This window comes from Sorghum bicolor, chromosome 3 (assembly GCF_000003195.3).
Source record: "Sorghum bicolor cultivar BTx623 chromosome 3, Sorghum_bicolor_NCBIv3, whole genome shotgun sequence".
NCBI lineage: Eukaryota > Viridiplantae > Streptophyta > Magnoliopsida > Poales > Poaceae > Sorghum > Sorghum bicolor.
The window spans coordinates 71,241,782-71,253,500 of record NC_012872.2 but is presented as its reverse complement, the minus strand read 5'-3'; the positions used below and the strand labels follow the sequence as shown (position 1 = coordinate 71,253,500).

Genomic DNA, 11,719 nt, shown 5'->3' with positions numbered 1-11,719 from the left:
ATGAACTCATGAAATATAAAATTCATAGCCCTTTGATAAGTAGCACCAGCATTCTTTAACCCAAAAGTCATGACTATCCACTCAAATAGTCCAACATGACCAGGACACCTGAACGCGGTTTTTGGAATATCCTCCTCTGCCATGAATATTTGATTGTAACCTGCATTACCATCCATGAAGCTGATGACCCGATGGCCAGCCGCAGCATCAACCAGTAGATCGGCGACAGGCATTGGGTATCCATCCATCGGCGTAGCTTTATTGAGATTCCTGAAATCAATGCACACCCGAAGCTTCCCGTTCTTCTTGTAAACCGGAACAACATTGGAAATCCATTCGGCATACCGACACTGCCGAATAAACTTAGCTTCAATAAGTTTAGTGACTTCGGCCTTAATATCAGGTAGAATGTTAGGATTACATCGGCGAGCTGGTTGCTGATGTGGCCGAAATCCAGACTTGATGGGTAACCGATGTTCGACAATTGATCGGTCTAAACCAGGCATCTCTGTATAATCCCAAGCAAAGCAATCTTTATATTCCTTTAACAAACTAATCAATTGTTGCTTACACTCAGGATCTAATTTAGCACTAATAAAAGTAGGTCTAGGCTTATCACCACTACCTATATCTATTTCTACCAAATCATCGGCCGATGTGAATCCCTGGCCTAATTTTCCATCATCGGCGAATCTATCCATTAAAAACCATCGTCAGAACCGACTGCTTGGATCGGTGGAATCTCATAATCGGCAACTTTGAGAAAATCTTTCTCCCAAGCTTCTCCTGAAATGCACCTGGTCCTTTCGTAAGTATCCGCTTCTGCTGATGCGATGACATAAGAAGAATCTCCTGGGACGATCTCAATCTTGTCACCTACCCACTGAACCAAGCACTGATGCATTGTAGATGGGACACAACAATTGGCATGAATCCAATCTCTCCCCAATAATAAATTGTAGGCACCTTTTCCGCTGATCACGAAAAAAGTTGTCGGCAAGGTTTTGCTGCCGATGGTCAACTCTGCACATATCGCCCCCTTGACTGGAGACACGTTTCCTTCAAAGTCTTTGAGCATCATATCGGTCTTGGTCAAATCTTGATCCCCTTTCCCGAGCTTCCGATATACTGCATACGGCAATAATATTAATAGCAGCTCCACCATCAACTAGGATCTTGGTCATTGGCTGCCCATCAACCCTTCCTTTGAGGAACAAAGCTTTGAGATGCTGCCTCTCGTCATCGGCAGGTTTCTCAAAGATAGCCGTCATCGGATCCAGAGCCAACTGAGCTATCTGATCAGAAAATTCCAACTCATCATCACTGGCTGGCGCAAGAAACTCCATCGGCAACATAAAGACCATGTTGACGCCTGCCGATGGACCTTCCTTCTTAGTGTCTGACGGCTGCCGACTTTCAGAATTCTCTCCTTTATTTAGCTCCTCTTGCCTTTCTCGTTGCAATCTTCTTTTCTGTGTCTTGGTTAATCCTCGAGGGCACCATGGAGGAAGTGGCCTTTGCCCTACTGCCGAGCGTCGGTTTTCTCTTGACTCCATACGATGTGTGTTGGCATCTCTGCAAAATATGAACTCATCGGGAACCCGCGCATTAGCCATCTCCTCGAGTTCTTCCTGGTTCCTGGGAAAATACTGGACACGGTCACCGAGCCGATCGCGAACGCTAAGCCTGCCCCCCAGCCGATCATGAACTGACGCCCTTCCTCTGATTGGCCCATTAAATCGCCGTTCATCATCATGATAACGCCGATCGGTTCTACTGTACCGATCATAACCGTTGCACTCAGGGCAGTCTCTGACAGTAGGAAGCTTGATATTTTCCTCCCAACAATGGATGAAGAATGGACAATTCCAATGATCCCTCTGCCGATTCCACTCCTGTCGGCGTCTTTCTTCTTCCCGTCGATAATCTTCCTGCTGGCGCTGATACCGATCTTCCCGTTGTTGCCAATTTCCTCGTGGCCTTCTATGAGTTATGACGATACCAGACCGAGGAGGCCTTCCTGAGCTAGTTCCTTCCTGGACCAAGCTCTTATTTCTTGCATCGGCGGTAGTAACTTGATGCTGAGGATCTACCGATACATTCTTCTCAGCTGTCTCCGACGTTAAGACCTTAGCCTTCCCCTTAGCATCCAACATGTTTGTCGGGAAAGGATGTTGGTCTATCTTCATCGGCTTCTGGGCTTTGGAACTGTCAAACTTGATTCTCCCTGACTCTATAGCCGATTGCAACTGCTGTCTGAATACTTTGCACTCGTTGGTGTCATGTGAAGTTGCATTATGCCACTTGCAATATCTCATCCTCTTCAACTCTTCTGCCGATGGGATCACGTGGTTAGGTGACAGTTTGATTTGACCTTCCTGAAGTAGAAAGTCAAATATCCTATCTGCCTTGGCGGTGTCAAAGGCAAACTTCTCTGGTTCCTTCTGCCCAAAAGGACAAGACATCGGCTTCTTGTTTTTTACCCACTCTGCCAAACCGATTACTGGTTCCTCATCGGAATCTGAGCTTGTTGCTTCGTCAACAAATGACACTTTCTTATTTCATGCCCTCTTAGGCTCGAAAGGCTTGATGTCTTGATCAGATATCCTCTGCACCAAATGACTTAAACTTTCGAACTCCTGAGAGGCATACTTATCCCTGATATGTGGCAACAAACCCTGGAAAGCCAAATCGGCTAGCTGCCGATCATCCAGAACCAGACTATAGCATTTATTCTTGACTTCTCGTATCCTCTGCACAAATCCCTCAACCGACTCATCATTACGTTGCCTCAACTTGACCAAGTCGGTGATCTTCTTCTCATGAACCCCCGAGAAGAAGTATCTGTGGAATTGCTTCTCTAGATCGGCCCAAGTAATTACTGAGTTGGGAGGTAATGATATGAACCAAGTAAAGGCCGATCCAGACAATGATGATGAAAATAGGCGAACCCTCAATTCGTCCCTGTTACCAGCCTCTCCACATTGGATAATAAACCTGTTGACATGCTCCATGGTTGACGTGTCGTCCTGTCCGGAAAACTTTGTAAAATCCGGTACCTTGTACCGATGTGGAAGCGGGATCAAATCATACGCTGGAGGATACGGTGTCCGATAAGAATAAGTGTTGACTTTGGGTTTTATCCCAAATTGTTCCCTCATTACTTCAGCAATCTTATCGGCCCAATACGCATCGGCATCTTGCCGATGAGGCGGCTGCGGATCTGGCATTTGGTGGCGAACCTCCACGTGTCTGTTCGGGACGTGACCTGTATGGAACATCGTATTGGTCACCTGTCCTCCAATCTGCGGACTACCAAACTGCTGTCCACCGATTGGCTGTCCTCCGAGTTGCTGTCCAACATTTATTGGCTGGTTGGGAATTCCCTGACCTTGGAACCCGGGATAAACCTGCCCTTGCTGGAACCCCGTAGTCTGATAACCTTGCTGGGGCGATTGTGGAAAGGCTTGCTGTCCAAGCCATCCATTATTAGCGTTCATCGGCATAGGTGCTGCCGATGATTGGTAATTGGGTACCGTCGTTGAATTGACATACCCCGACTGGGCCATAGGCCTCTGTTGCATCAGCATTGACTCTGCCGATGCGTTGGGCATCTGGAACATTGAATCTTGAGGATTTCCAGTGTGAGGCCTTGCAGTAGTAGTTGTGGTATACCGAGGACTCTGGTTCACCGGCACATTGGAAGGTGCCGATGTCATAGGAGTTTTACCCCTCATGTCAGTTATCTGTGATGTTCCCGGCGTCAACTCTGGAGGCATACCATAACCCCACCAGTTGGGAGGAAGAGTTAACCCCGACATTGCCGATGCCAACATATCTGTTGTCAGTTTATGCTGCCCAACTGAAATTTGTGGGTTGGTTGCCATCGGCATAGATGGTGCGCCGGTAGTCCCCAATGTACTTGGAGGGACGGCAGACTGTGCACTTGCATTCGTCAAGGCAGCCGATGGAGCCGTGACCTCTGGCGCTGTTGGCTGATGATGGGAGGGCCCCACATAATCTGGCGGGATTTGTCCTTCCTTGAAAGTTCTTGCCACGGCGTTGAAAACCGTATTAGACAGTACACCAGCTTGGTTAATCAACGCTCGATTGATGGCATTGTCAACCATATCTTGAAGCTTGCCAGGATTGGCGTCGAAGGTGACCTGCCGTGGTGCCGGCAGTGCATCTTTCTGGACCACTTCGCCGCTCCTGTTTATGCTGAAAGACTTCAGGCATTGCTGCTTGAACTCTTCCATGGCTTGGGCAATAGCTTGCCTCTGCTCATCCTTGAGGTTGGCTTCCGTCACGTGGATGACGTTCTCTTGATCGAGGTCAGAGATCGACATGTTGATCTTGATCTTGAATCTGTCCCACTGGGCGTGCCAAAAGATGTGTTGATGCAAAACTGATCTGCAAACACAAAGGGCTAATACCCGATTCAAACGTTAAGGCGTGCCAGCCGATTTGACCTTGCTATCGGCAAAGGTGATAACTCGAATACTTTAGTCCTGACAACAGCGATGCGCCCGGATGTCACGGCTAAGAGGTACTCACGCGGAACTCGAGAACACGCCGAGCTTAAGTCGACGAATTCCTAAGAACTCGTAATAAAAAGAAAAGAAGTATGACGAAGTCGTCGAAAAAGTAGATGCTAGAATATGAGTAAAACGTGTGTTTGATTGATTTCTTGATATCGATTATAAGGTCCTAGGGTTTATATTTATACCCTGCTCAAAGAGCTACGACCAGACACGATTAGAATTTGAATTCCAAATTACACGGAATCCATATACAAAACGATGCAAATAACTAAGGAAATAATAAAACTATCCTTCGTGACAAACCAAAACTCCTCCACATGACAACTGGCAGCTCCCGGACTCCTCCTTCGCGTCATCGGCAATCCCCTTGCCATAGTCATCGGCAGACCTCTTTACCCAGTCATCGGCACCATATTACTGCCTGTGGACTTAGTCACATTCAACCTCTCCCTCATCGGCAACCATCCTCATCAGCAACCCGCATCGTACTGCTACCCTATCCTGCCATCCTGGACACGTGCCCAAAAACGGTGTCAACAATTACAATATTCAGAGAGCTGAGAGCTCACATTACAAGTGCGCGCTGGCGCAGCGCGATGGATACTCTAACTGCATGCCAACCTTGAAACTCAACTCCCCGCCTCTGATGCGTCGTCTCCCACAGACTTTAGCTTCACACCCATCCCATGGAATTCCGGCACTTGCGCGGGGGTGTCACCTTGAAGCTCCTTTCCTTCCTCTGCTCCGGCGTCATGCTGGTGTAGTTCTTCCAATCCGCGGCGATGTTGTTGAGGTCATGCACCTTGTTCTCCAGCCCCATGCAGCAGTTGGCGTGCACGGTGCAGACCTTGTCCAGGTGATCCTGGAAGTCGCAGAAGCCGCTGATGTACTCCGTCTCCAGCGGCTGGAACCTGACCCCGAGCTTGCTGATGAGCTCGCGCTTGATGTTGCTGAATACCACCTGCTCGTTCGGGTTCCCGTCGAACCTCGCCCTCGCCGCCCGCCAGTACCTGACCAACTCGACGCTCCGGTTCGTCGCCTTCATGTAGTAGAACCCGATGTTGTTCTCGCAGTCCAGGAGCGTCGGCGCCATCTTCGAGTTGTCCAGCGAGCAGCTCATGTCGGCGTAGACGGAGATGCGCTGGAACGGGTTGCGAAGCCACAGAATGTCGGCGTCCTGTATACAAAATACAGGGAGAGATCTATCATCGACATGATGAGCGTTTCGAAATTAAATTACTAGCAATTGAGTGCTGCCAGCATGTGGATCGATCGATCGATCGTGTCTTGCCGTGAAGAGGAAGTTGTAGCCGAGCTCCAGAACGCGCTGCTGGACGGAGAGCTTGAGCCAGTTGAGCTCCACGTACTCCGGGCTCCCGAACGACTTGGCCCTGTTCATGTCCATGGACTTGACCTCGAGGAGGTAGCAGTGCGGGTGCGCGGCCTTGCAGCCGCTGAACGAGGCGGCGTCGACGGTGACGATGAGGACGTGGTCGACGAGGTGCGCCGTGTCCTCGCCGTTCCTGAAGCCGCCGAGGAAGAAGTCGAGGAGGGAGTTGGGCCGCGTCCATATCTCGTTCACCGACGTCAAGATCACCGTCCTGTCCTCCGTCGCCACTCGCGCCAGCAGCTCGGCGAGGCCCGCGAACTCTACCTGATGCAATTGCATGATGAGTTCGAATGCGGATTATTATACCATATTAGCATGAGAAAAATACATAGGAGTACTCGCAGCTCAAGAACACATCGCTGGTCACGTTGACTAGCGATGCGCGCCCATAGAGACGGATCACTGCCCAAGAAGAGAAGAAGGAAAAAAGAAAGCATCGGGCGCGCGCAGCCGGAACGAGAGAGGATAGGATAGGATAGGATAGGATCGGAGCTTAGTTTACGCCTACGTACCTCGTGATCTTGCGTAGGCGCGGCGCCACGGCCGTCGGAGCCGGCGGCGAGAGCATGGGTGGCCGGCTTATTAGCGGCGCCAGCAGCCTGCCGCGCGGTCGATATTGACCCGTCGCCCCGCCAGCTGCTGGAGATGGTGGGGAAGCCCCCGCCGAGGCGGTCGGACGCGAGGAAGAAGAGGAGGGCAGTGGGCAGCGCCGCGCCGAGGAGGAACGACACCGCGTGGCTGCCCTGCTTGCTGCTGCCTCCGAACACCGCCCCCATGTCGTCTTCGATCGTCTCTCCGGCGCCCAGACACACTGAAAGTGTCTGAAACTACCAGCGTCGGTGCCGTTCGTCGTCGGCAGTGCAACGGTAGGGCGGGATTGCTAGCTATATGATGTCCTGTGCGTGCAGTGTGTGTGCGTGGCGGATGTGGATCGCCCAGCCCGCCCAGATCGAGCGCACAAGCACGTGTTGTAGTGCTTGAAGCACGCATAGTTTTTATCTCGATCTGGCGGTCTGGCCACTGCGTGGACTTTGCTTGGGACAATTAATGCGCAGTGAAAAAAAAAACTAATAACTCTCGTGGTCATCTTTCGTCCTTGTGCTCGCCGCCGCCGCCGTGTGCCCAAGTCGATCGCGGCACCGTGATTTGGAGGCGGACTTGCTTGATCACCTCGTAGGCTCCGTGCGGCGCTCGCCGGTCTGCCGAGTGCCGAAAGGTGGAAGAGTGGTGGGAAAATCACCTCGATGAGGTTTGACAGCGATCAAACCTCCAAGCACGTGTTGTCGCTGGTCCCTGGCTGCAGTGGCACACCTGCCAAGAAGATCGCCGGCAATGCAATACCTCTGCACCAGTTGTAAAGACCGGCCGGGCACCAGCCACCAGGAACGCTTTCACGTGCAGTGAGAAAACGCGCCTAGCCCTAGCTTGATCTCGATCTGGCCATGGCGTGGACTTTTTAGATGGACAATAAGGCCTTGTTTAGTTCGCAAAATTTTGGCTTTTTGGCTACCGTAGCACTTTCGTTTTTATTTGACAAACATTGTCCAATCACGGAGTAACTAGGCTCAAAAGATTTATCTCACAAATTTCAGGTAAACTGTGTAATTAGTTTTTATTTTTGTCTTTATTTAATGCTCTATGCATACGACCAAAGATTCGATGTGACGGGAAATCTTGAAAATTTTTGCGAACTAAACAAGGCCTAAACTTTCGTGCGTGCAGATCCATCATCGTCCTGGATGTATGTATGCCACACACACACACATTGCCGACCATGGCGCGTTCCCACGCAGCGAGGGATCCGAGTGATTTGGAGCGGTGACACGGTAAAGTAAAATTTGTCCTAACAGCGCAACATATGCTATCTAGGCTATTTTTATATTTTCAAAGCAAAAATTAAAGTCCAACAAGTGTGCTATCTGGTTTGCTAAAATAATAAGTTTGTTATTACTAAACTTTCGCTTGTCATACATATCATGTCGTCCTCATTAGCTATCCTATACAAAAGCTGTTGTGAAACTCTATACTTTGAGTGAGTTTTTTATTTTACACAATGGCTAAATCTTGTAGTTTAGAATATAATTTTATCTAGTCTCTTGGAGATGCTCTAAAGGCACATGCTCTTACAATGTGGACTATAAGATTTGCTTTGAGATTCATACTCAGTAGGAGAGAGACAATTTTCTATTGTCTATTGGGCACGAATGTCAGAGTAAATCTTGTGGTGCATGCTGCCTGTGTCCTTGCAAAGAAATTGCATTTGCGGTGGCACCCCGCACAGCTCGTCGTTGCCTTGTGGGCTGCTAGAATGTGAAGTTGGGCCTGGGCTCCCATAGCCGCATAGGGCCCCTCTGAAGAAACACACAACGTGGTTTTATGGGTCTGGCTAGATTCCAAGTTAGAACAATTTCTCCAGTCATCCAAGCTGCACAAGATCCTCACACCCATGACCACCAAAATAAATAAATAACAATTCTCCTGCTCCATCATGTATCCCAATGCGTTTTGCAACATGTAAGCTTGACTGATGCAACGATCATTGCAGCTCGTTGCTGCTAATAATAAAATTGTTTCTTGTAAAAAAAAACTTCTTCAGCCATACTCCGTGCTGATGCTCCTCTTCCTACTCGGTGTCAGCTGGCTTGCTCAAAAAAAAGGGGGCCTGCCAATTTCCCTGTGCCGAACTCGCTAGATGGCTTTTGACAGGGAAGGCTATAGGTGCTTGGTGATGTCAATGCGCGCTGCTGAAGCATGATTTCTAGAAGTTGCAGCTAAAAATAACAGCGATTATTTGTCGGTGGGAATTGGGATATAGCGTGGTTGATGCAGATGCTCTTAATATGATCCAAATCACTGGAATGTACTGTAATTGATCTGATGATTCCCTAGTGGAATCACCCGATCGTCATGCGGCCATCATCACTAGGGGGTATAGTATGAGCCAGTTTAGCTTAAGGAGTAGTCGTTGTTCGCAGCCTATTATTTTATCAACCATTCAACCCTTGTTTCATTCCTTCTAATTAGATCAATGATGAATCGGCCAGTTAGTCGCTTTCACGTACGCACGCAGTTTTCACAAGATACAAGGGCACACGTCTCTCGCATGTAGTACTAGTAGTACTGTAAGCAAACGAACAATGTGGCTGAAAGAGAGACAGAATTGAGATGGTATAAGGGCACTCACAATGCAGACTCTATCATAGAGTCTAAAGTTATTTATTATCTCGAACAATGTTGACTTAGAGTCTAAATAAGACTTGGAGTCTTATTTTTTTCTACCTCTTTCTTCAATAAATATGTTGTCACATCAGCAAAATATCATAAATAATATATAATTAATTATCTTGGAATCTGTGATAGAGTCTTACATTGTGAGTGTCCTTAGGGCACTCACAATACAGACTCTATCATAGAGTCTAAAGTTATTTATTATCTCGAACAATGTGGACTTAGAGTCTAAATAAGACTTGGAGTCTTATTTTTTCTACCTCTTTTTTTCAATAAATATGCTGCCACATCAGCAAAATACCATAAACAATATGTAATTAATTGTCTTGGACTCTATAATAGAGTCTTGCATTGTGAGTGCTCTAAATAATGCTTCTGAATTCTTAGGTTTCGGTGGTTGACAAACTGCACATAGTGATCTGGTTGGATGAAGATAATTATTGCCCTGGAATTCAGCAAGTCCTACAGATCGAAGCCATTCCAGGCACGGAATAGAGTATGAACACACAAAACAAACCCGCGTGAATGCAGTGCAGTCACAGTCGTCAGTGTATGCATCTTCCTCCCTCGAACGTCCATCCGATCTTCCCCATCTGGCGCTCCCACAGCGGTCGCGCCATGTAGCGCTTCCAGTCCACGATCACCCTCTTGAGGTCGAACAGCTTGTTCTCCAGCCCGACGCAGCAGGTCATGTGCACGGTGGCGATCCGGTTGAGGTCCCTGCCCAGCTGGCAGAAGCCGCTGACGGTGGCGGCGTCGATGAACCGGATCCGGACTCCCATCCTGTCCGCGAGCTCCCGCTTGATCTCGTTGAACACGAACTGGTCGTGGTTCTCCGGGAACCGCCGCCGCGCCGCGTGCCAGTACGCCATGGCGCGGACGTTCCGGGCCGTCGACTTGACGTAGATGAAGCCCGTGTTGGGGAAGTTGCCCAGGTCGTCCGGGTTGCCGAAGTAGAAGTCGCTCGACGTTGTGATGTCCGCCGCCATCGTGATGTGCACCAGCGGGTTCCGGAACCACGCCAGGTCAACGTCCTGCATCAACGGAAACACCTCGTAAATCGCTCATCGATTATATTTATATATCGATTGATGATGCATTCCTCGATGAATCAATGGTGACGGGAATAAATTGTGTACGGTTACGTGCCGTGAAGAGCAGGTTGTAGCCGAGCTCGAGGATGCGCTGCTGCAGCCTGAGCTTGCTCCACACGAGGTCCAGGTAGTCCTTGGTCATGTAGCTCTTGGCGCCGGAGAGGTCCAGGCCTTCCTTCTCCGGCCGGAGGAGGTGGCAGTGCGGGTGCACGGCCTGGCACCGCCGGAACGCGCCGTCGTCCATGGCCACCACCACGATGTGCTTCACGAAGTGCGACACGTTCTCGCCCACGCGGAAGCTCTCCAGGAACGAGTCCAGCAGCGAACCCGGCGCCGCCCACGCCTCGTTCACCGACGTCATGATCACCGTCCGGTCCTCCATTGCCGCTCGCCGGAGCATCCGCGCAAACTCATCCGCATCGTCATCGGACTCGGACGCGGCCGCCTGGAAGAGGAACGTAACCACGACGACATCAGGAATCAGTTGATCATCCATGGCTGACCGAGCAAGCATGTATATGCTCTGCTCGGGTCCAGGAAACTACAAGGAAGCAGCATTTGCGTTACCTCATTCGCCGGAGGAGCTCTTACTCCGGTGTGCTGCTCTGCAGCGACGGCGACCGTGCCGTTCGCTCGTGGAGTACTGCAGCGCACGCTACCTGAGCCAGGGGCCTCCCCGCTTCTCTGAAGACCGGTCTCCAGCGCGGGCCATGCGGGCCTCGCCGTCGCCGTTAGGACGAAGAGGAGAAGCACGGTGGCCGAAGCCGCCCCGAGGAGGAAGACGACCAGCGGAGACAGAGACTGGCTGTTCTTGGAGGTGGCCATCATGTCTGCTGCGAGCGAAATAATGCTACTACTAGTAATAGTTGCTAGTCTCCCAACTCGCATATGTTGGAGATTGGTAGTCTGATGATGGATGTGCCAGTTTGTGCTGCCCAACGTACTCTCGTGTTTCATGCAACAATTTTCATTAGTAATTCTACCTGTCATGATATCACTTGTGCTTGTTGTGCCAAACGCAGGTAGGTGTATGTTTTAGGAACTTTGTACTCCCCAACATGAACAGAGAAAGGATCTGGGTCACATGACTTCGAATTTTACATTGCAGGCCGTTCGGAACGCAAGAATTTTACATAAATCATATCGTATGGAAATTTCACACTAATCAGTTCAATTTTATATATAGAAAAAATGCATGAACACACAAACAAACACTAAGTGATTCCATTTCCATAAGCAATAGCAGATTCTGCCTTCTACAGCACGTGTTCGCATGTTTCACCGTTAGAGTTGCTTTGACCTTTGAGTGTATAAAAACAAGAAACACTTTGAGCACGAATATATGCAGATGTAAACGGTCAAAAATTGTAAGAGCATCAGTCACCCCACCACCCCCTAGCCGGAGCCGTTAATCAACGTGAATGACTCGAACATTGGGCACAGTACAGATTGCAATTTTTAAT

General features: G+C 49.4%; 2 protein-coding genes across 3 annotated transcripts; both read right to left on the bottom strand.

The window, feature by feature from the left end:
* LOC8079800 (uncharacterized protein At4g15970) lies at positions 4,988 to 6,902 on the bottom strand. 2 transcript variants are annotated; one of them, XR_002451050.1, is made up of 4 exons: positions 6,447 to 6,902; positions 5,836 to 6,198; positions 5,166 to 5,721; positions 4,988 to 5,053 (listed from the first exon to the last, which is right to left on the bottom strand). XR_002451050.1 is itself a non-coding variant. In XM_002456808.2 (3 exons), the coding sequence occupies exons 1-3, from the start codon at positions 6,708 to 6,710 to the stop codon at positions 5,218 to 5,220; spliced, it is 1,131 nt and encodes a 376-aa protein (XP_002456853.1). In that variant the 5' UTR covers positions 6,711 to 6,902; the 3' UTR covers positions 5,063 to 5,217. The 2 variants fall into 2 exon arrangements, 1 of the variants encoding a protein (XP_002456853.1); XM_002456808.2 differs by lacking the exon at positions 4,988 to 5,053 and having other exon boundaries at positions 5,063 to 5,721.
* Positions 9,560 to 11,242, bottom strand: LOC8079799 (uncharacterized protein At4g15970). The gene is made up of 3 exons (XM_002456807.2): positions 10,824 to 11,242; positions 10,312 to 10,701; positions 9,560 to 10,196 (listed from the first exon to the last, which is right to left on the bottom strand). The coding sequence occupies exons 1-3, from the start codon at positions 11,211 to 11,213 to the stop codon at positions 9,708 to 9,710; spliced, it is 1,269 nt and encodes a 422-aa protein (XP_002456852.2). The 5' UTR covers positions 11,214 to 11,242; the 3' UTR covers positions 9,560 to 9,707.

What these genes read in the sequence shown, in the direction of transcription:
- LOC8079800 (XM_002456808.2), bottom strand. Translation starts at nt 6,710, where the DNA reads ATGGGGGCGGTGTTCGGAGGCAGCAGCAAGCAGGGCAGCCACGCGGTG. An exon ending in CGCCTACGCAAGATCACGAG is followed by an intron (nt 6,199 to 6,446) that starts GTACGTAGGCGT and finishes CAATTGCATCAG; the next exon opens with GTAGAGTTCGCGGGCCTCGC. An exon ending in GCTACAACTTCCTCTTCACG is followed by an intron (nt 5,722 to 5,835) that starts GCAAGACACGAT and finishes TTTTGTATACAG; the next exon opens with GACGCCGACATTCTGTGGCT.
- LOC8079799 (XM_002456807.2), bottom strand. Translation starts at nt 11,213, where the DNA reads ATGAAACACGAGAGTACGTTGGGCAGCACAAACTGGCACATCCATCAT. An exon ending in GAGCTCCTCCGGCGAATGAG is followed by an intron (nt 10,702 to 10,823) that starts GTAACGCAAATG and finishes TTCCTCTTCCAG; the next exon opens with GCGGCCGCGTCCGAGTCCGA. An exon ending in GCTACAACCTGCTCTTCACG is followed by an intron (nt 10,197 to 10,311) that starts GCACGTAACCGT and finishes CCGTTGATGCAG; the next exon opens with GACGTTGACCTGGCGTGGTT.